This window comes from Hipposideros armiger, unplaced genomic scaffold, assembly GCF_001890085.2.
Source record: "Hipposideros armiger isolate ML-2016 unplaced genomic scaffold, ASM189008v1 scaffold_232, whole genome shotgun sequence".
In the NCBI taxonomy this organism is placed as follows: Eukaryota; Metazoa; Chordata; class Mammalia; order Chiroptera; family Hipposideridae; genus Hipposideros; species Hipposideros armiger.
The window spans coordinates 330,605-349,246 of NW_017731582.1; the positions used below are offsets into that span (position 1 = coordinate 330,605).

The 18,642-nt window shown below is 52.6% G+C and overlaps 1 protein-coding gene across 2 annotated transcripts in view; it reads left to right on the plus strand.

Annotated features, from left to right (window-relative positions):
* The window catches only part of ALDH4A1 (aldehyde dehydrogenase 4 family member A1), a 30,448-nt gene continuing 11,806 nt past the window's right edge, over positions 1-18,642 (plus strand). Inside the window, exons 1-8 of one of the 2 annotated variants that reach the window (XM_019654911.1) lie at positions 50-129; positions 3,299-3,432; positions 11,002-11,095; positions 11,672-11,764; positions 15,082-15,129; positions 15,967-16,122; positions 17,689-17,838; positions 17,913-17,987. In XM_019654911.1, the coding sequence (XP_019510456.1) occupies positions 3,347-3,432; positions 11,002-11,095; positions 11,672-11,764; positions 15,082-15,129; positions 15,967-16,122; positions 17,689-17,838; positions 17,913-17,987 (702 nt within the window). In that variant the 5' untranslated portion in view covers positions 50-129; positions 3,299-3,346. Of the gene's footprint in view, positions 130-3,298; positions 3,433-11,001; positions 11,096-11,671; positions 11,765-15,081; positions 15,130-15,966; positions 16,123-17,688; positions 17,839-17,912; positions 17,988-18,642 lie in introns of both variants that reach the window. The other variant, XM_019654912.1, reaches the window with a different exon arrangement.

The following is an 18,642-nucleotide window of genomic DNA, read 5'->3' on the forward strand; positions in this document are numbered from 1 at the left end:
CCCTCTGCCTGCGTCCTGGGTGGGCCGCCCCAGGTGTACTGTCCCGCGAACGTCGCGCTGGAAGCTGGAGATGCTGCTACCGCCGGCTCTTCGTCGCGCCCTGCTGGCCCACCCCTGGAGAGGGGCCGGGTGAGTGAGCAGCGGGCCTGGGGAGGCCCCGAGCGAGTCTGCTGGCCCAGGGTCCCGGGAGTCGCTGGGCGCTCCCTGCAGCGGACTCCCTCCCTGCCGGTCTCCCGCCGGGTTCCCAGGGTCTCCCTTCCGCCCGGGGTCGCTTCTTCTAGTGCCTCCCCCGACGCATACCTTCCATGCACTGCGACCCCCTTGTCTCCTGCCTTCAGCGAGGGGGACCCCCTTCCCGAGTCCTGCGGCCGAGTTGGGTGCCCCGGGGCTCTCCCGGGTCCTATGCTCGGAAAGTAGCCTCCTGCGCACTCGTCTTGCTCCGAACAGTCGGTCTTGTAAATGTGCTCACCTCTGCAGTGTGCTGGCTTCCTCCCTCGGGCACCTCTGTTTTTAGCACACCATACTTCTCACCTTCCCACCCTCCGTCACACATTCAGGACCCAATGGGATCGATCCCCTGAGTCTTCCCTCTCCTCTGTCTACCGGGATTTCTACCTCTCTCTTCCTCTTCCCCTTTTTCAAGTTCAGTGTTGGGCAGAAAAAGGACTCCTTCTGGTGGGGGAATAATACTTATGGAGTGCTTATAATGTGCTAAATGCTGTATTAGGCATTTTGGTATATGCCTCCTTGCGGTGACTAATGAGGTAATACACTAACGTGCATTGAACAGTGGCGGCAGGCACATAGGCAATGCCCAGTTATTATCATGATCATCATGATCACTTGTATTTAAACTTCTGTGTGGTAGATATTGTTATTTCAAATGACAGATGAAGAAGCCAAAGTGTGGTTTCACAGTGGAGGTGCCGTGTAAAGCCAGTTTTGCAAATGCCTGGGTTTTTAGTAGAGTTGGGTTCCTGGACCCTTGCTCACTCAATGATAAATGTTCTCAGAGCCCCTTCCTCCTCTGGACTAGGTGGCAGCGGTAGGACACAGACCCTACCTCAGAGGGGCTCACAGTCTGGCCAGACTGCCCACTTATGGACCAGTGTTACTGTCTGTCTTTCAGAGCTGGGCAGCCCCACCCCCAGTTCGCATTTTGTTTGCCTGACCCCTAGGACTGTGACCAGCTGTGTCTCTCCTGCTGAGCTAGGCCCTTTCTGAGTTAATCAGTGTCCCAAGGGATGGCACAGGGGTGCCCTGGGCAGAGGAGAGCGTCTACACTGCTGTGTGTCCGCTGTGGGTGGGGATGGGATGGGGAAGGGCACAGGAAGAAGACACCTGAGAGAAGGGCTCCTCCCCCAAGCCAAGGCTGGGGCCACACTTGGCACACCCGCAGCATGGTCCCATTTGCTGGCCTCTCTGCACTTTTGAGACCACCCCTCTCAGACCCCAGGTGGAAGTCCCATCGATTTGTTTACTGAGTCCCTACCCAGTGCTGGTGCTGTGCTAAACACCAGCGAGAGGAGTACCCAAGGGATTTACATGTGGATGGGGCCTTCAAAAAGTTTTCAGTTGAATGGGGGAGAAAGACTTAGACATTAAAAAAAAAACAAAAAAAACCCCCATTATAACAATAATATTTATCATAAACATAAAATGGGCTCATCTGCAAATACTTTAAAAAAATTGTATTATAGTTGGTATCGATGGTACAGGCAGCCATCAATTTGTTCTCTGTATCTGAGTTTGTTTCTGTTTGGTTTGTTCATTTGTTTTGTGTTTTAGATTCCACATATAAGCAACATCGTATGGTATTTGTTTTTCTCTATCTGACTTGTGTCACTTAGCATATATCCTCTAGGTCCATCTGCATTGTCAGAAATGGCAAGTTTCATTCTTTCGTTATGGCTGAGTAATATTCCATAGTAAACACCTTCTTTGACCAATCACCTATTGATAGATACTTCGGTTGCTTCTGTATCTTTGCCACTGTTAAGTAATGCTGCGAGGAACATAAAGGTGCCTATATCTTTTCTAGTTAGTGTTTTGGATTTCTTTGGATAAATACTCAGAAGTGGGATTGCTGGGTCATATAATAGTTGTATTTTGAATGTTTTGAGGCACCTCCATACTGTTTTCCGTAGTGGCTGCACCAATTTGCAGTCCCACCAGCAGTGCTTGAGGGTTCCTGTTTTCTACATCCTTGTCATACTTTGTGGTCTTTTTGATAACAGCCACCCTGACAGGTGTGAGGTGATATCTCATTGTGATTTTGATTTTATTTCCCTGATGATGGGGTCATGCTGAGCATCTTTTCATATGTCTATTAGCCATGTGTGTCTTCTTTAGAGTAATGTCTATTCATGTCCTCTGCCCATTTTTTAAATTGGATTTTTTATTTATTTATTTTTAAAATTTTTTTTTTAGCTGAGCCATCCTGCCACCTGTTGGCAGCTCAGCGGCAGCTCAGCTCAGGCCGGGCATCAAACCTCTGTTGCTCAGAGCTCAAACTCTTGAGCAAGCTCTTAACCAACTGAGCCACTTGGCCGGCCCGGATTTTTTTTTTTTGATGTTGAGTTGTATGAGTTCTTCATATATTTTGGATATTAACCCTTTATTGGTTATATCATTTGCAAATATATTCTTCCATTCAGTAGATTGCCTTTTTGTTTTTTTGATGGTTTCCTTCATGGTGCAAAAGCTTTTTCGTTTGATGTAGTCCCCTTTGCTTATTTTTGCTTTTGTCACTTTTGCCCTAAGAAACATATCCAAAAAAATATTGCTAAGAGCAATGTCAAAGAGTTTACTGCCTATGTTTTCTTACTGCCTATGTAGAGGTTTTATGGTTTCAGTTCTTACATTTAACTTTTAACCCATTTTGAGTAATAAAATAAAAATGGTGTTTGAAAGTGTTCTAGTTTCATTTTTTTGCATGGATCTGCCCAGTTTTCCCAGCACCATTTATTGAAGAGACTGTCTTTCCCCTATTGTGTCTTGCCTCCTTTGTCAGAGATTAATTGACCACCTAAGCATGGGTTTATTTCTGGGCTCTCTATTCTGTTCCATGGATCTGTATGTCTGTTTTTATGCCAGTGCCATAACTCCCACTTTGTTCTTCTTTCTTAAGATTGCCGTGGCTGTAAATACTTTTTTGTCACTTGCTTTTTCACTTCATAGACTTGTCTACCTCACTGTATGTCCCCAGGGCCTAGAACTGTGTCTATCATCTGGCAAGCCCTCAGCAAACATTTGGTGAATGAACGAATGAATGACCACAGTCCTTCCTTGTCTACAGATATTTATCACGACCAGTCTTGAGACAACCACCACAGACACCTTACGGATGGCCCAGGGATGCTCACCAATGGCAGTGACTGCCATTTGCCTTTTATGTGGATACTTTTACTTAGCTCCTCAGCAACTTGTGATGTAGGTGTCACTATCCCCATTTCACAGATTAAACAACTGAGGCCCGTGGACATTAAGGAAAACTAGGGCCTTAAGCTAGTAAACACCAGGCCTGCCGGTTGACTGCCCCCTGTCTCCTTTGTCCCTGACCTCCTGCCCTTTTCTCTATTTCATTAACTTTATCATGGATGTCCCTGGTTATATACATGCAAATTCTTTTTGGAAAGGGCCAAGATACATATTTATATTTACATATAAGTTTAATAAAAAAACCCCAAAAACCTGGCCCAGGCCCAGGTACACAGTAAGCTTACAATGAATGTCAATTTTTGTCCCTTACGTGCTCTGGTCCCACCCTGCTAGGTGCCAGGAGTCCAGAGATGACCCCAACTAGGCCCCCCAATGTCAGGGGGCTTGTGGGCTGGAATTGGCCACTGCCCCTTCCCCTGCAGGAATCTTGGGTAACTCTGGACTCCTTTCAGCCCACCTGCCTGTTTAATTTTCAAAATTTCAAAACCATCCAATGCTTATCCCAGCCTGCCTGCCCCTTGGCTGGGCCTGTGTTGTGCTGGGCAGGGGCCTGGCACTTGTCACCATTCCCTGAACATACTCTGCTGTCTCACTCCAAGCAGTAGCTGGGTAGTGCCTCTTGCCTGGAATGTCTTCCCCTGGTGAACCCGCACTCACCCAGTGCCTTGTGGCCTTGGCAAGGCAGCTCTCCTTTGGCCCTTCGGTTTGTACAATGGGGATAATCCTATCAACAGCCATGTGGCGCAAGGGTTAGAGAGATGATGTGACCAATGGCTTGCTGGGGGCCTGGTACCCAGTGTGTTGCTCTGTAAATATCAAGTGAAGGAATTAGTAGAACCTACAGTGATCCTAAAACTTGCTTCTGAAGTTGTTAGAAAGTCCCTACTGGGGCAGCAGTGGGCATGGCACACATTGGAGCACTCGCTTCTATTGCCAGGCTCCTGGCTCGGCACACTGTAAGTGCTGAGCAGTTGCTGTCGGAGACAGTGGAGCAGGGGCGGCCATTTGCAAGACTGGGCAGAGGGCAGCAGGTGGTGAGTCCTGGTTCCACCCGTGAGGTCTGTGGCCCTGGGCAGGTTACTTTGACCTCTCCGTGCTGCCTCATGTTCTAATAGGGAAAATAAAGATATTAGTAGCCACCTTATAGAATTTTCTTGGAGATTAAATGAATTCATACACGAAAACCACTTGGAAGAGTATCCACCACCTAGAAAACTGAGTATGTGTTGCTTCTAATCATTATTTTGATCCCCTATGCCACTAATGGGCTGCCCTGAATGACCATCCTTTATCAGGACCATCAAGACCAGAGGGTCCCTTCCAGCAGCACAAGGGTGGTGGCAGGTGTGAGAATCAGATGTCCTCAGCCTTTCCCCTTTATTCTCATTGATTCCCCCAGTGCAAACCGCGTTCCCATGGGATGGACAAGACACCTGCCCTTCTGGGGGTCTCCTTACCCCCCAGACCTTTCCTTTCCTGGCAGAGACAACATCATGGAGTAGATAGCCCTGGGCTGCATTAGCAGTGCCAGTGGACAACTGTGTGACCTTGTGTAAGCCACTGCCCATCTCAGGGCGGCCCCTTTCCTCAGGTGGGAGACACTAGGAGAGAGGAGGTGCCAGCTGGGTGGTGAGGAGGATGACCCTGTCCCATCAGCCCCAGCTGACGGTGGGTCTCTGAGATGACCCAGGTGTTCTGCCTAAGTGTATATCTCCTGAGTGAAGAAGACCTGGGTTCAAATCCTGCTCTCATTTGACCATGAGCAATGAGGAGTAATGTCATCTCTGAACCTCAGTTTCCTCATCCATCCAATGGAGGTAATAATCCATTTGTAGGGTGGATTCAATGAGATAATCACTTAGCGTAGTGCCAGGCACGTAGTACAGAGCGTGACAACTAAGTTTGCGAACTTGTTGCATCAGAGGGATTATTAATTATGAATTTGTACTAACTGGACAAACAGTTAACCAACTTTACTATTTGGAAGTGCTGAAAAGGCTGTGTGAAAAAGTTAGACACCCTGAACTTTTCACCAACAATTCATGGCTCTTGCATCACGACAATGCACCAGCTCACATGGCACTGTCTGTGAGGGAGTTCTTAGCCAGTAAACAAATAACTGTATCGGAACACCCTCCGTACTCACCTGATCTGGCCCCCAATGACTTCTTTCTTTACCCGGAGATAAAGGAAATATTGAAAGGAAGACATTTTGATGACATTCAGGACATCAAAGGTAATATGATGACAGCTTTGATGGCCATTCCAAAAGAAGAGCTCCAAAATTGCTTTGAAGGGTGGGCTAGGCGCTGGCGTCGGTGCATAGCTTCCCAAGGGGAGTACTTCGAAGGTGACCATAGTGATATTCAGCAATGAGGTATGTAGCACTTTTTCTAGGATGAGTTCGCGAACTTAATTGTCTGACCTTGTAAGTATTCAGTAAAGGTTCTGTGATGTTTTCTGGGGCATTAAAGTAGAAACAGCTGGCTGTGATGCCGCTCCTTCTGGACCTGCCCTGGGCCTTTCTCTCTGCTCACCTCCACTGCTGGCCCCTTGTCCCAGTGATAAGGAGGATTAGTTTTACCAAGTCCCAGATAGCTGGGAAATCCTGGGCACTGAATGAAGCAAGGGTAATTCCCTTTCTACGCCTCTTTTTGGACTTCACCACCCCCTACCCCAGCCACTGTGGGGCCCAAGGGGCCTGCGTCCCGCCCCCGGTGTTGGCAGAAGAGCACTGGCCTGGGAGTCCAGCCCTGAGGGCCTGGTGTTGGCTCTGACACCAATTGTGCATTCGTTGTTTTAAAAGGTATTTCTCAAATGCTTACTTGTGGGCAGCCAGGCATTATTGTGTCCAGTGGTGAACGGAATGGACACAGGCGGGCCAAGTGGAGATTATGGCCTGGTGGGAGCACAGACGGCCTGTCAGAGCTCCGTCATGAGGGTTGTCATTGGTGCTTTGAGAAAAGTGCAAGGCTAAGGAGGACCCGACAGGGGCCCATCCAGACGGTGTGAGGCCACCCACGTGCAGAGCATCCCACACAGAGGGGACCTCAGAAATGACCAGGGTGACTGGGTTGCCGCAAATGAGGGCGTCGGGTCTGGAGGCCTCGGTGAGGATTCTGATTTTTTTTTTGTAGAAGAAACGAGAGTAGTTCTCTCATTCGCTGAGTAGTTCTGAGCCAAGCACTGACTCCCTGTATTTGTTTCTCTGTCTGATGATCAAACTTACATGTTAAAACTATTGGGTTGTCGGAAAAGTCATGACTCATTTTTGCAACGAAAAACAGAAAAAATACGTCATGACTTTTCCAACAACCCAATATAGTAACTGGTTGCGGTTTGGAGAGTAGCTTGGAGACAGCGGAGCAGGAGTGGCCATTTGCAGGCGTCCGGGCAAAAGCTGATGGTGTGCGGGACCAGCGTGGAGGCCACTGGCGGCCTGGGAGCTCAGCCCACCTCGCTTCTCCTCACTTTTCCCCTCTGTGAATGTCTGAGCTGGCACTGGCTGGCCCAGAGCTCCATCCAGCCCTGACGTTGCCCATTGCAGGAGGGCTTTTGATGCTGCAGCTTTTTTATTTTTTTTAGCTTAGATCCTGGTACCTGCAGAGGGTGGAGAGGGGAGTTAAGATCTCACACCCAGGCGGGGAGGTCCCCCAGGTGAGCAGAGGGGGCTTCCCAGGTTGTTAGGAAAATCTGAGTCAAATTCAGACCCTGCCCTATGCCTCCTTCCTGAAGTGGAAGGGCTGAGAGCTGCCCTAAGCGAGGCCGAATCCGGTTCATCTCTGCATCCCAGAGCCGGGCACCTGGTGGGTGCTCAGGAAAAGTGATGAAAAAGTGTGTGAGCCCTTTTGACCTCATCTGACTTATCACTGCGTCCTTGAGGTGTGGAGTGAACGTCCTGCCTAGAAAGCGCCTTGTGCATCCTCATAGAGGCTGAAATTCATGTGTGAGATTCATCTCCCCCTTCCCCTGAGCCAATGGACGTGCTCCTGTTAACCCCAAATGGCCCATGAGCCCCCTCCTTCCTCCACCCCCAAATTGACAGGAGTCCCTGGATTTTTTTGGCTGTTTTACTCAGGCTGATCTTTGAACTAGTCGCTGTCCCCCAGGCCACACTCAGACTGATGGACAGCTGGGCCAGGGCCTGGAGAACTTCCAGGCGTAGAGAGAGCCATGTTGGCATGTGATCCTGAGGTCACAGTGGGCCTCTGCCCTGGGGAAGGTGGAGGGAGGCCTGCGGGATTTGTTTCTGACACTGCCTGGGAGGGAACAGGGAATGGGGAGCTGGTACCTATGCCATTTTCAGCTTCTGCCTGGTTGGAATATGGTGCCAGTTTATTCCAGCAGTATCTGTTGAGCACCTGGGCCAACGCCCTGCCCCTTGCGGGTGTCTGGGAACCATTTTGCCTTTGAAAGCCCAGCCCGGTGGAGTGACATCCTGGAAGACCTTTACAATTGTCTTAAAATAAACCTAAGAGCAGGAAGGGCGAGGAAGCAAGCAAGCGGTTTTAGTTTTCACAGCGACCTACCCCCATTTTTTCAGGTGAGGAAACAGAGGCCCGCAGAGTTGATAATAATGTGCTGAGGTCTCGGAGCAGGTGTGGGTTTTGGTCCGGGATATGTCTGCTTCCAGAGCCTTTGCTCTTCTGCACCCACCAGGAACTGGGGTTCAGGGAGGGGTTGGGGCGGCTTGCCTCCTGGCTCCAGCCCAGCACCTGTTCCCTGCTGACTCTCAGGGGCATCCTCTTGGCTTAAAGAGCACATGGCCATGTCTGATTTACTGATTGGTAGCGGTGTGCTGCTACTGAGGCCCAGGGAGGGGCTGCGGGAACCTTGCAGACGGCCCTGGGAATAGACGCTGCCCTCCCCTTTCCTGAGGGGCTGCTGGGGCTTGTGGCAGCTGGTCTTTTCTGGCCTCTTCATTTTTTCCCACAACAACAGGTGGGAAGGGCAGTGCGGATTTTAATTTATTGAGCACATCTGTAATTTAGCATTATTACCTCGTCAGATCTCCATAGTAACCCCATGAGACGGGTGTCAGCCCTAGACAGTGACTGGCCCAAGGTCACACAGCTAGTGGGAGGATGAGCTAGCCCCACATTTCTTCCTGTGCTCAGGGAGAGGGTGGGGTCTGAGGAATGTGCTTGGCTTCCTTGGGTATGGTGGGTGTGGCCTGGGGGTGGGTGGGGGAGAGGAGGTAGAAGGTCCCAGTGCTTGGGGATCTTAGGTGACCCGGCCCTGCCCCCTCTCCCCTTCCTCAACCACACAGGCCCCTTTCTGCTCTTCCTTTCCTAGACTCCCCACTCAGGCCCTTTGCACTTGCCCTTCTCTCTGCCTGGACCACTCTTACAAGGTCAGACAATTAAGTTCGCGAACTCATCCTAGAAAAAGTGCTACATACCTCATTGCTGAATATCACTATGGTCACCTTTGAAGTACTCCCCTTGGGAAGCTATGCACCAATGCCAGTGCCTAGTCCACCTTTCAAAGCAGTTTTGGAACTTTTTTTTTTCTGGAATGGCCATCAGAGCTGTCGTTGTATTTCCCTCGATACTCTGAATGTCATCAAAATGTCTTCCTTTCAATATTTCCTTTATCTCCGGGTAAAGAAAGAAGTCATTGGGGGCTAGATCAGGTGAGTAGGGAGGGTGTTCCAATACAGTGATTTGTTTACTGGCTAAAAACTCCCTCACAGACAGTGCTGTGAGAGCTGGTGCATTGTCATCACGCAAGAGCCATGAATTGTTGGTGAAAGTTCAGGTCGTCTAACTTTTTCATGCAGCCTTTTCAGCACTTTCAAATGGTAAAGTTGGTTTACTGTTTGTCCAATTGGTACAAATTCATAATGAATAATCCCTCTGATATAAAAAAAGGTTAGCAGCATCGTTGCAACAAGTTCGCGAACTTAATTGTCAAACCTGGTACGTATACCTCCCCCAGAGGTCACCTCCTCAGAGAGGCCCTCTTTGACCACCCTGGCTGATGTATCCCCACCCTTCCCCTTACTGACTCATTTTCGGGTCCCCTTTGTCGTCATCGTGTTTATTTCTTGCTCGTGTCCCCCTAGAGGTCAGCTGCGTGCAGCCAGAGGCCTTGCCATCTTGGTCACCGCTACATCTCCAATGTCTAGAACAGCGTCAGACACGTTGCAGGTGCTCAGTCACCTTGTGTGATGATGCAGGACCTGCCCTCGTGGCCCCAGTTTTGTGTCCTTCCTCTAGGCCTCCCAGGCTGGGTCTTTGAGCCCCCAGACCTCTTCCTAGTGAGAAAGAAAAACAAGTGGTCCGACCCTCATAGTCAGGCCGTTTTGTTGTCCTGTTGGGCATAAGCCGCCTTACAGAACACCAGCCTCAGACAAGGTCACTCTGAGACCATGATGAAATGAGGCGCAACAAGCCCACTTCGTAATTTTGTCTAAGCACAGACAAAACCAAGGTCACCGTGCCACCGCCAAAGTACGAGACGTCCCCCTCTCTTGCTAAATGAGGAACTGCATCCCCCAGGTGTGCATTCTCCCTGCTGCAGTGGCCAGTAACCTCGCTTGGACAGCCTCAGGTGTGTCTCTACTGGTCCCTGGCTGGGGGCGTTGACACCAGAGGGAGGTGATACCTGGGTTTTTCTGGACTCAAACCCACATTCCTCCTGATCTTGGTCGTGAACTAGTCATTTTCCTTTCAGGACCTAAATTACTTATTTCTGTAACAGGGTCTTTGGCGACCCTGATAGGCTCATCTATGATGGGTGGGAGGTGTTAGCAAGCCTAACAAGCCCTGTTTGCGTTAGGTGGCTTTTGTCATTAATGTCCCCATTTACAGATGAGGAAACTGAGGCCTGGAGGAGAAGTCCCACAGCCAGGGCTCCAGCTCTGGAATGGCTGACCCCCATACACTTTAGGGGTGATGGTCATAGAGGTCACTAATCATTGACGTCATAGGTTCCAGGTTGAATAGTGGCTCCAGAGCAAGGAGTTCTTGGAACTCAGTACCCGGGACTCAGACCCTGAACCCCCAAACCAGCCCTTCCTGTCCCTGTGAACAGCTTCGGGCACGCCTCCAAGTTCACGGTCCGCATCTTGGATGTTCTTGCTCAGCGCGTTGTGCCCGGGACTCTCCGCTGGTTCGCATGCTGATGAGACCCAGCTCTGGAATGTCTTGCCTTTTCAGCTTAAAGAAAGAAGTGACTTGGGTCTACTTTGGGGTAACGTTTGCATTGTGGGGAAAAGAAGGGACAATAAGCTCTCTCAGTGTCCAGAACACTTAGAAATATGGATTTCAACCGCAAACAGCCATGTGAGTTTGTATGATTATTCTCACTTCCTAGATGTAGAACAGGCTCAGAGGAGGCAGGTCATGTGCCCAAGGACACACAGTGGCAGGACTGGGAGTTGAGCTTGCACTTAGATTTCTGGACCCCGAGGCCTGTTCTCACCCCCCGTTTTATAGTTGCTCTGGATTTCAGGATTCTGGGCCAACACGGGACCCCCTGTTGGAGCGAGAGGGGCTGGGGCTAGCGGTGGTCTCTGCTGACCTGTCTGCCTCTCTGCCCCACCCTTGCCTCCAGGCTTCTGTGGAAGCACACCTCCTCCCTGAAGGTGACCAACGAGCCCATCTTGGCATTCACGCAGGGCAGCCCTGAGCGAGAAGCTCTGCAAAAGGTAAGGAAGGGTGGGGGCACCCAGGGGGTATAGGGCATAGAGCAGAGACAGCCTTCAGCAGCTGCCAAAATGCTTCTTTGTGCCTACAGCCATTACCCTCTGCTGCCCCTGCTCCCAGCCCTGGAAGGAAACCTGGAGTCTCGGGAGAGCTGTGTGTCTGGGACCCTGTCTGGAGGGTGGGAGCAGCAGGGTGGCAGCCGGGGCCTCTTTGGAGCCTCAGTCCAGGTCAGGGGTCCTAAACCCACAGATGTTTTATGTTTCCAAACATTCTTTTATTAATTGCCAGTGTTTTAAAAATTGTGAGGTTTCATGTACAAGCAAATTTCAGGTGCAGTTTTTAAAATCTTTTTTGTAACGGGAAAACCTGGCCATGGTGGCCTCACTTTTCTGCATGACAGGAAGTGACAGTGGAGGGGGGCTAGTCCCCTGAGGGGAGCCACGTTCTCTGGCCACAGCCTGGCCTGGCAGCCTTCTCTGTTTCTGCCTGGGCATCTGTGTTTGCAGACTCCGCATCGGGTTTTAGGTGGGGAGAGGAGGGCAAGGAAGTGCCCGTCTGACACCCTGTCCTTTCCCAAGGCCTTGAAGGACCTGAAGGGCCAGACGGAAGCCATCCCATGCGTGGTGGGGGACGAAGAGGTGTGGACCTCAAACGTGCAGTACCAGGTGTCGGTAAGTGCAGTGAGTGGGCACGGCTCGGTCTCTCCCTGAATCTGGGTCTGTCTCTCGGGCAGCACGTAAGCACGTGATGTGGGATCTCTGCCTCCAACGGGGTTTGTAGTCTACTCCCAGATGTTGGATTCTGTGCACCGGTATGAAACTTCCAAAAGCAGTTTGGGAGTCGGGGGGCAGCTGTCATAAAAGGTGCCAACTTCACACCTGCCAAGAGGCAGTTAAAAACAATGACTGTCACCAGCTTCACCATCCCTAGAAAAGTTGACTCACTGACCACCTAGAGCAGCAGTTCTCAACCTTCCTAATGCCGCGACCCCTTAATACAGTTCCTCATGTTGTGGTGACCCCCAACCATAAAATTATTTTCGTTGCTACCCTATAACTGTAATTTTGCTAATGTTATGAACAGTAATGTAAATATCTTTTTGTTTTCCGATGGTCTTAGGCGACCCCTGTGAAAGGGTCGTTTGACCCTCAAAGGGGTCATGACCCACAGGTTGAGAACCGCTGACCTAGAGAGTATGAAGTAAGGATAGGATGTTAGAATTTACGATAATCCTTCCAAAGAAAGGATAGCCACTAAAGCCCTGGTCTATATTTGGGAACCACTGTTCTAGCAGATGATGAGCTCATCTGAAGTAAGCACCCAGGGTGTAGCCAGGTAAGCACCCAAAGTATGGCCAGGTGAGCACCTAGGGTGTGGCCAGGTAAGCACCCAGGGTGTGGCCAGGTAAGCACCCAGAGTATGGCCAGGTAAGCACCCAGGGTGTAGCCAGGTAAGCACCCAGGGTGTAGCCAGGTAAGCACCCAGAGTATGGCCAGGTAAGCACCCAGAGTATGGCCAGGTAAGCACCCAGAGTGTGGCCAGGTAAGCACCCAGGGTGTGGCCAGTTAAGCACCCAGAGTATGGCCAGGTAAGCACCCAGAGTATGGCCAGGTAAGCATCCAGGGTGTGGCCAGTTAAGCACCCAGAGTGTGGCCAGGTAAGCACCCAGGGTGTGGCCCGCTGGAGCCAAGGCTCCTTCCACAGACGTATCTGTGGTGCCCTGTCCACAAGCTCCTCCTTTAGCCTCTGCCAGTCCCCTTAGAGGTGGGAAGAGCTGGAAGTCAGCTGCCCATTTCAGAGATCAGGGGAGAAGCTCAGAGATGTCAAGTGACTGGCCTGGGGTGACACAGTTAGCTATGGAACGGGGATGATAGACCCAGCTGTCCAGATCATATCCCATTGGTTTTGATTCATTCCTTCGTACTCTGACTATTCTTAAAGAGAACCTAGAAGCAGCTTATTAATTAGCAGGAATATGTGTTTTAAACCACTGGAAGCTATTGACGGTGACGTCAAGAGACTTTTCCAGCCCACCCACCCTGGTTTTCACAGGGGTATAGTGTGAGTTGTGTGGTGTTGCTAACTAGCTAGACAGCCACACTGTGCCCAGCCCATAACTGAGTCCTATCCACATAGCATTTTCTGTTATTCTTGATGGATTTTTCCACAAGGTGGTATAGGGGGTAGCGGTGGGCTAGGGTGAGAATGGGCTCCAAGCCCTGTGATGACATGGGCCTAAGAAGCCCACCGGCTTGGAGTCTATGGAGCCACGAACTAGCGTACACTTTGGGTGGATCAGGAAACTCATAGGCCTATAATTTGGGGAGTCAAGGGTGGCCCTTATGTAGCTGGGTAAGCACATTCTGTCTCTGTCCAGATGGACCCCTGAGCAGGTGTAGGCAGGGGGAAGCGGGAGGACCCAGGGTCCCCACTCTAAGGGTTCTGAGGACATCCTGGGGCAGGAGTGCCCCATGGAGGTGACCTGCTGCTGAGCAGCGACCAGAGGGCCTGACACCTGGAGTCGTCGGAGCACAGCCTGGGACCTCCGGTCTGCACCAGGTGTGTGCCAGGTGTCAGCCGAAAATGGCTCCCACGGCCTCACTCACCAAGTCAAGCCTCTGTAACTGCCCAGAGCCCGCCCTTACCTGCAGGTCCCCAGGCCTCCACGGCCGCCGAAGCACCTGGCTGTTTTCCAGGCAGCTGGAATTTTGATAACCCCCTGGGTGGGCGCTTCATTTCTCATGTTACCTCACTGACCTGGCCATGTGGTAATCACTGGAGCCCAGGCATAGGGAGCAGTTGAAGGCAGCGAGGGCAGGAGCTGTGTTGCCTCCGGGTATCCATAGTCCATTCGGACGTGCTGAATTGAAGTGCCTGGGTTCTAGCTGCCTTCTCAGGCCCCTAGGTGTCACAGGTCAGTCTCAGGTGTGGACAGGACACAGGTGATCGTGTCAGGGGCTAAAGGGAAGGGAAAGGGGCCGCTTCTACTGAAACCTAGACCGGCACTCCTGCACGATGATGGAAACGTCCTGTATCTGCGTGGTCCATCACAGCCACCACCAGTCACACGTGGTTATCGAGGGCATGAAATGTGGTTCGTGCAGTGGACGGAGCTTAAATGCCAATGCACGTGTGGCTAGTGGCCGCCCTATTAGAAAAGTCCCAAACAGTCCATTGGCAAAAGTGTTGATAATTATGGTGTAAAATACGTATGTCACCAGCCCTGGGTAGGGAAAGACGGGGAATCTCTCCCCGCTTTATTGCTCCTGCCGGCATCCAGCGCTGCAGGGGTCTGTCAGTGTTCGTTAGCATCGTCCCTTTTAGATAAGTAAATCTGAGTCCCATGCCAGCGGCTCGGGACGCAATGGCTCTGTTCCCTGGGGACTTTGGGGCCACAGCAGGACTCCCGAGTGTTTCACAACACCAGTGCATTGTTTTGGGCCTCCCGTGCTGGCAGCTGCCATCACTGAGCCGTGTGGTAATCCTTGGAGCCCAGGCATATGCCAGGGAATCTCATGCCAGACCTGGTTTGAAGAATCTTCACCTATGGCCGGATTCGGTCCTCCTCTCTGTGCCCTGAGGCAGGGAAGTCCCCATCTCCCAGATGGAGAGACGTGGAGAGGGGAAGTCAGTTTACATACTTCCCACAGTTTACACCCCACAGCTAGTAGATGGCAGACTGCGATTCAAACCCAGTCTGTCTGACCATCAAGTCTGTGCTTTCCCTGAAAGACTGTGCGGTCCATGCCTGTCTCATAGACCCGGAACCTTCCAGAGCAGGAGTATGTCTTACTCATCTAATAGCAGATGCTCCGTAACTCTCAAGGGGCTGAGGTCCGTGTGGCTGGGGTGCCTGGAGAACGCTTCATGGGGCTTGGAGGGGGGAGAGCGAGTGTGCCGAGGGCGCCTGCCTAGAAAGCCGGCCCCGAGCCCCGCCCCCAGCCTGGCACCTCTCCCGAGCAGTGACCTCACTCTTCTCCTCTTTCAGCCCTTTAACCACGGACACAAGGTGGCCAAATTCTGCTATGCAGACAAGGTGAGTCCCTGATGACTTTGGGGTTGGGGTGCTGCCCCTGTGTTGTCCTGCTGGCTGCTGACATGGAGGTGGACGTCAGACACTGCTTCCCTCCCTGCCATGGGGGGTGGGGACGTAGCTGGGGGCGCTGGGACTGAGGGAGTCCCTGGGCTGGTGTCTTGAACAGGGCCAGGCAGGTAAGGGTTAACTTTAGCCAACTGGGAGCTGCCTTGGTCAGGGCTGGGACATCTCTGGACATGGCTTTCGCTTTGGGCAGAGGGAGTAGATTCCGGAGACTGAGTCAGGGAAATTGGAGACATCATGGATGGAAAGCCAGACAGGGAATTACATTATGGAGGACCATGGAGAGGGGATGGGGTGACCTGTGGCAGGGGCTCTAGGAGCTGGCATCATGTGGCTATGAGGGCCGTTGGCATCTGGGATGCCAGCAGTGTGTATATTTCAGGCTGTGGTTCTGGCCTATCAAGGGGAAGGCCAGGCCCCTGACCTTGAGGGCTGGGGGCTCTGGATGGTGGGTTCAGGGGCCCCAGGCCCCAGGAATAAGGTGAAGCCCTGATGAGACGGTGAGAGAAAGTGGAGTAGCTTTAACAGCTGAGGGACTTGGGGCCAAATGCTTGACATGCTGACCTCGCTGGCAGCAGGACAGGTTCTGAGTCTGGGGTGGCCTCGCCGGCGATGGGACGCAATGTCTGCAGCTGTGGAGAGCGGGGCCTGAGGGCCAGGGGGACCAGGAGTCTTCCCGGGTGGAGAGTAACCCCCAGCTCGCTCTCCCCTCGTTCATTCCCCTGCGACTCTTACTGCTGCAGGAGGAAGCCCCAACCTTTTCCTCTTCGTTAGGCCCTGCTCAACAAAGCCATCGAGGCTGCCTTGGCCGCCAGGAAGGAGTGGGACCTGAAGCCTGTTGCAGACCGGGCCCAGATCTTTCTGAAGGCAGCAGATATGCTGAGCGGGCCACACAGGGCAGAGGTCCTTGCCAAGACCATGGTGGGACAGGTGAGGCGCCTATGGGCACAGTGGGGGTGGGATGGGAGGCAGCAGCACCCCATCCATTCAGCGGACATCAGCCGAGCAGCTCCCGGGTGCCAAGGCCTGCTCTGCTGGCTGGAGACTGAGAGGTCCTCAGGGGACAGGGCCGAACAGAGGGGACAAGCATACGTTGTGAGACAGGGTGGACTGTGCTAAGCCTGTGTCCTGCCATGGAAATGTCCCTGCCCCGCCTTCTCTGTCCCCACCGTAGGCCAGGCCTTTGTCGTGCTCTGCCTGGACTGTCAGCTGCCCTGTGCAGTGCTCTAGGCTCCGTCAGAGCCCTGCTGCCCTGAGAGGTTTTTCCGACACCTCTAGCAGGTCACTCCAGGCTTAGATCATCAAGATCCCTGTCACCGAGAGTCCTCACTTCCAAGTCCTGGGTCCACGCCCCCCCCCGCCCCCCCACTCTGCCCTTTCCATAAGGCTGTCCCGCCCATGACGTTGCCCCAGTCTGAACCTAGCAAGGCTCTAGGACACCACAGGCGTCCCATCTCCCTGGCTCTGCCCCGCGTCCCCTGCGTGAAATGTTCTCTTCTCTGCCCTGTGAATGCTTACCCGATAAGGTCTAGCCCAGATGTCACCTCCTCTGTGAAGCTTCCGGAACCTTCTCTGTCCGAAAGGATCACAGACTCACTCCCATAGCATGCTGTTCATTTTGTCAGCTACAGCTCAGTTCACTTTGGGGTGTAATGAGTTCCTGTGTATTTGTCACCCCTTCGCAAGCCTTTGAGGGATAGTAATCATGTGTTACTGTTCTCCACCTTTCTGGGCCTTGCATCAGGTCTTCCTGGAGTCATAGGAGCTCCAGATACACGTGTTTTGAGGGAGTGCATGGTGAGCCGGAGAGTAGCAATAGCAGCCCAGAGTGCTGGGGAAAGGAGCAGAGGGACGAAGGTTGATTTCATCACCCCCAGGAAGGGGCCTTAGGGGGGGGTTGAGTCAGCCCAGCGCCTTTCCTGCAGTGAGGGCTCCCTCTGCTGCACAGAGGTGGTATGACAGCTCCACGCTGCCAAGTGCCTCCCAATTTTCTCAGCAGCCCCTGGGGTGGGTGTCAGGCACCAGAGTGTCCCAGATGAGGCGCACCTGGGCAGGAAGAGACACACGCACTCCAAGACCCAAGATTAAGGTGCCTCTTTATTTGAAGACTCAGGAGCTTGTAGGAAGCTCGGTAGCCGTGCAGAGCAGGAGGCAGTGCATCTTAGCTCAGCTTCTTTGGCTCCTCGTCCTAAGCAGGGCAAGCAGCTGCCAGTGACCTTATGTGCCAAGGCGGGTCCAATAAAGGTCCATTCTTGTTGCCCAGAGTCCTTTCCCTGCGGCTCACATTCGCTCTCAGGAGAAACAGACATTCTAAGGAAACGTGTACAGTCGTGAGGCCTCCTGCTGGCTCAGTGCACCCAGTGAGGGCACGTACTCATCCCAGGGCGGGAGCCACCAGCACCCTGCCTACGATGTCACCGTGGGCACAAGGTCCAGTGTGAGGGCTAATGGGAGGCAGTCTGCCACCGCTGACCCCCTGGCCCTCCCGCCTCTCAGGGTAAGACGGTGATCCAAGCGGAGATCGACGCCGCGGCCGAGCTCATCGACTTCTTCCGATTCAACGCCAAGTTTGCTGTGGAGCTGGAGGGGGAGCAGCCCATCAGCGTGCCACCCAGCACCAACCGCACGGTGTACCGGGGGCTGGAGGTACCCACAGGTGCAGGGCGGGAGGGGGCTGCTGGGGGCCTTGAGCTTGGCCTTACTGCCTCCTCTGTCTTCAGGGCTTCGTGGCGGCCGTCTCCCCCTTTAACTTCACTGCAATTGGTGGCAACCTGGCAGGGGCGCCGGCCTTGATGGTGAGATGTGGGCAGCGGGCAGGGATGGCGGGAGCTCGGCAGCATTCCCGTCTCAGCAGACATTTGAACCCCTCAGGTCCCAGCCCTAGTCATGGGGAGAAGCACAGAAAGTGGAGGTGGTGTGGGGCCGTGGAAAGGCTCTGGGGTCAGAGGCTGGTTTGGGTCCCTGCTCTGGGCGAGCCCAGGCAAGCCCCCGCACTGTGCTGAGGCAGTTTCCTCCTCTGCAAAGTCTAAATAACAGGAAAGCCTGCAACACATGGATGTGAGGAGTAAATGAGGCCAGGCATGTGGCACGTCTCATGCGAGGCAGGTCTGGCCCTGTGCGGGCTTAGCGTATGGTGACTGTTAGTGATGATGATATGATAATTATAGCTCACCTCTGAGTGCTTGCTAGGTGCCTGGTGACTTAATTGTCAGGGTTGCACGGCTAGTAAATGATGGGCCAGATAAGGATTCAGGCTTAGGTTTTTTTGTTTTGTTTTGTGTTTTTTTAATTGGGGAATTGGGGGGATGGGAACAGTGCTGGGGAATTGGGGGAAGGGGAACAGACAAGTTGCTGTCGTGTTTTGTTCTTCAGTCTAGTTGTGGAGGACATTGCTTCACTGGCCCAAGTTGGCACCATCATTGCGCTCTTCCCGGGTGAGGCAGATCAGTC